Source organism: Marmota marmota, unplaced genomic scaffold (assembly GCF_001458135.2).
Source record: "Marmota marmota marmota unplaced genomic scaffold, marMar, whole genome shotgun sequence".
Classification (NCBI taxonomy): domain Eukaryota; kingdom Metazoa; phylum Chordata; class Mammalia; order Rodentia; family Sciuridae; genus Marmota; species Marmota marmota.
This window is the reverse complement of record NW_026000261.1, coordinates 8,214,756-8,217,485: the sequence shown is the minus strand read 5'-3', so window position 1 is coordinate 8,217,485 and position 2,730 is coordinate 8,214,756. Positions and strand designations below refer to the sequence as shown.

The 2,730-nt window shown below is 41.8% G+C and overlaps 1 protein-coding gene across 1 annotated transcript; it reads left to right on the top strand.

Moving 5' to 3' along the window:
• Positions 1–947: 947 nt before the first annotated feature.
• Positions 948–1,935, top strand: LOC125614280 (RPA-related protein RADX-like). The gene has a single exon (XM_048796832.1). The coding sequence runs from the start codon at positions 1,067–1,069 to the stop codon at positions 1,715–1,717; it is 651 nt and encodes a 216-aa protein (XP_048652789.1). The 5' UTR covers positions 948–1,066; the 3' UTR covers positions 1,718–1,935.
• Positions 1,936–2,730: the final 795 nt, after the last annotated feature.

The window sequence follows — 2,730 nt, the reverse complement described above, 5'->3', positions numbered from 1 at the left end:
TCAAACTTATTCCTGATATATGCTCTGTACTAATGAAATGCAGGTATTGAAAGTCTGTAGCTTATCTGTATATTAGGCTAGTTATTATATTAAAAATAAGTGCATTTTAAGAAAGCACAATGTAGGCTGGGGTTGTGGCTCAGTGGTAGAGCACTTACCTAGCATGCATGAGGCACTAGGTTTGATCCTCAGCACCACATAAAAATAAAATCAAGATATTATGTCCACCTTTAAATAAAAAATAAATAAATAAATAGAAAGAAAGAAAGCACAATCTAAAAGTGATTCTATCAAGTCAACTCTACTATCTTCTGTTTTAATTTGCACTTAATCACTAATTCACCCACCCTGCTCTCAAGAAGCTACTACAGACAATTATGCTAATCATAAAAGCAGTAGCAATCAATGTTTATTGAGGACTTTTTCTTTTCTTTCTGTGTGTGTGTGTGTGTGTGTGTGCGCGCGCGCTAGACTGTCCTGAAGGCTGTCCTGAAAGCATACATTATCCAGTTTTGTTCATACTACAGGAGACCCATGTTATCGCATTCATGTATATTAATCAAGGATAAATTACTTTCTGTTCTTGGCCCAAGTTCCAAACCCCAAACCTCTGAGTTTTGATTACATGCACCCTACTTCCTTACACTTTCTTTTCCAATTGCCACTTGTACTCTCCTTTTAGTGGGAGCCAGGAGCTCTCTTTCCCCTCCCTCTGGCTAAGCTTTGAGAACCTTGATGACATCGCTTCCACCTCCTACTCCTCGGCCACTCCTCCCCCAGACCACAATCAGGCAGGCACCAGGTCGGAAGACCTGCTACGTAACCCGCTGGTGCTACTGCCTAGTAACAGTGCCTCAGAATTAGAAGCAAGTCGGGCGAGGGGTGGGGCGGGAAAGCTGGAGCGCGCGCAGGCGTAGCGTCTTTGCAGCCTCGCTACGGGGCGGAGACTTGCCAGTTAGCAGGGGCAGAGTAGCGATCGTCGCCAAAGCGCGCGGTTTCTTTTCTCCCAGCTTTGAACCCGGCAAACTAGCTTTTAGGAGTACAGAGAGTTCGAGGTTATATCACAATGTCTGGTGAGTCAGGTCAGCCTCAGGCTGGCCCCTCACACGCTGGGCTAGATTGGCCAAACCTTCAGAGAGATCGGGCTGGGGTCCCAGGAGGAGTGATCCGAAGGGCTGGTGCCCAGGGGCCCAGGTCCTGGATCCAAAAGGTTCTTGAGCAAATAACTGGCTCACCTCGTCAGTGGGTCACCCCCTCCGAGGTGGTGCCTGTCACTGTCCTGGCTGTCCAAAGGTACCTGTTAGAGGATGAGCCACGGGACACAGTGCCCAAGCCTCCCCTTTACTGCTATGATGTGACGATCTCAGACGGGGTGTACCAGGAGAAGTGCTACTTGGACCCCAGCTTGAACTCTCTTGTATATCAGAATATTCTTAAAGTTGGCATAGAAATGAAAATTTCCAGAGTCTCGTGTCTTTACAATGAGAAAAGGGTAGGCCAGGGAATCCTGTGCATAGATAATGTCCACTGTGGGGAGACCCTAGACGCAATTTCTTTAGAAACTCCCTTCAGAAATAGAGCACATGAGGAGAAACCCGAGAGACCCTTAAGGGGCGGGAAGAGTCATTACCTGGCGCTGTGGAATAATGAAGATCCTTATGGAGATATCTGGTTAACGGACAAGCAACCTGAGGAATACAATTTTAACAGTAAGTAATTGGAGGGAACAGCAAAGGGTTTCCAAAAGTTGCTTTGTTTTTTCCAGGAGCTTGCGCTAAAGGCAAGGAAATGAAGGTGCTTCTGTATTGTTGATTACAAGTGAAGGGTAGGAGCAAACAAGTTTTCTTGAAAGAGTGACAGAAGCTTTCTTAATGAAATTTGTGCAGCCCCTCTCTCGGTTTGATTGCAGAGTGGCCATTCTGAAGTGCCTTAACACATCTTAAATTCAGTGTAGCAAAGATACTAATGTGGAACTCAGTATTCCTCTTGCATTAGTTATATATTTGGCTATGGTGAATGAAGCTTTGTTGCATCACGTTTCATTTGTGGAAATAGTACGTTGTATTGGTTGAAGAACATGTAGATTTGAATTTTGCATGGAAGTTGTAAATATTTGCATGTTTGCAGGTTTTGACCTTCATTCATAAAGGATGTCCCATGATTTATTTCTTAATAGTTTACATTAATCAAAATGCCACTTTTATATCCTTGTAACAGTTATTTAAATATCACTTTTTGAGGGCATGATTTTGTGGAAAGGCTCAGAATTCTCCTCTTCATGTTTTTTATTACTTATTATGAACATTACTGACCTATGAAGTTCAATTTTTCAGTATCAGAAGTGGGAAGTTACCCAGAAAATGCCAGCTCCTCATCAGTAACTGCTCTAAAATGCTTTTATTATTCCTATGAGATGGAATTAAGGGGAATGAAAACACTGTGGGCATGAACACATATGGGACAAGAATAAAATACAAAAATTTAAATAAAAAGTACTAGGAGGAGAAATATAATTTTCTACACTTACTGATTTTCAGTATTTTTTATGTTTTAATCAAGCTGCTAAACCACAGGTCATCTTACTGTGATTTGTAACAGTAACAAATGAGAGCGAAAGGATAACTAATTGAAAAATACACAGTTATAGTCATATCCAGTTATAAAGCAAAAAGAAAATGTTATAGAAATTTGTAGTCAAGTTCTGGAGTGAAATAATGGACTGACTTTAAT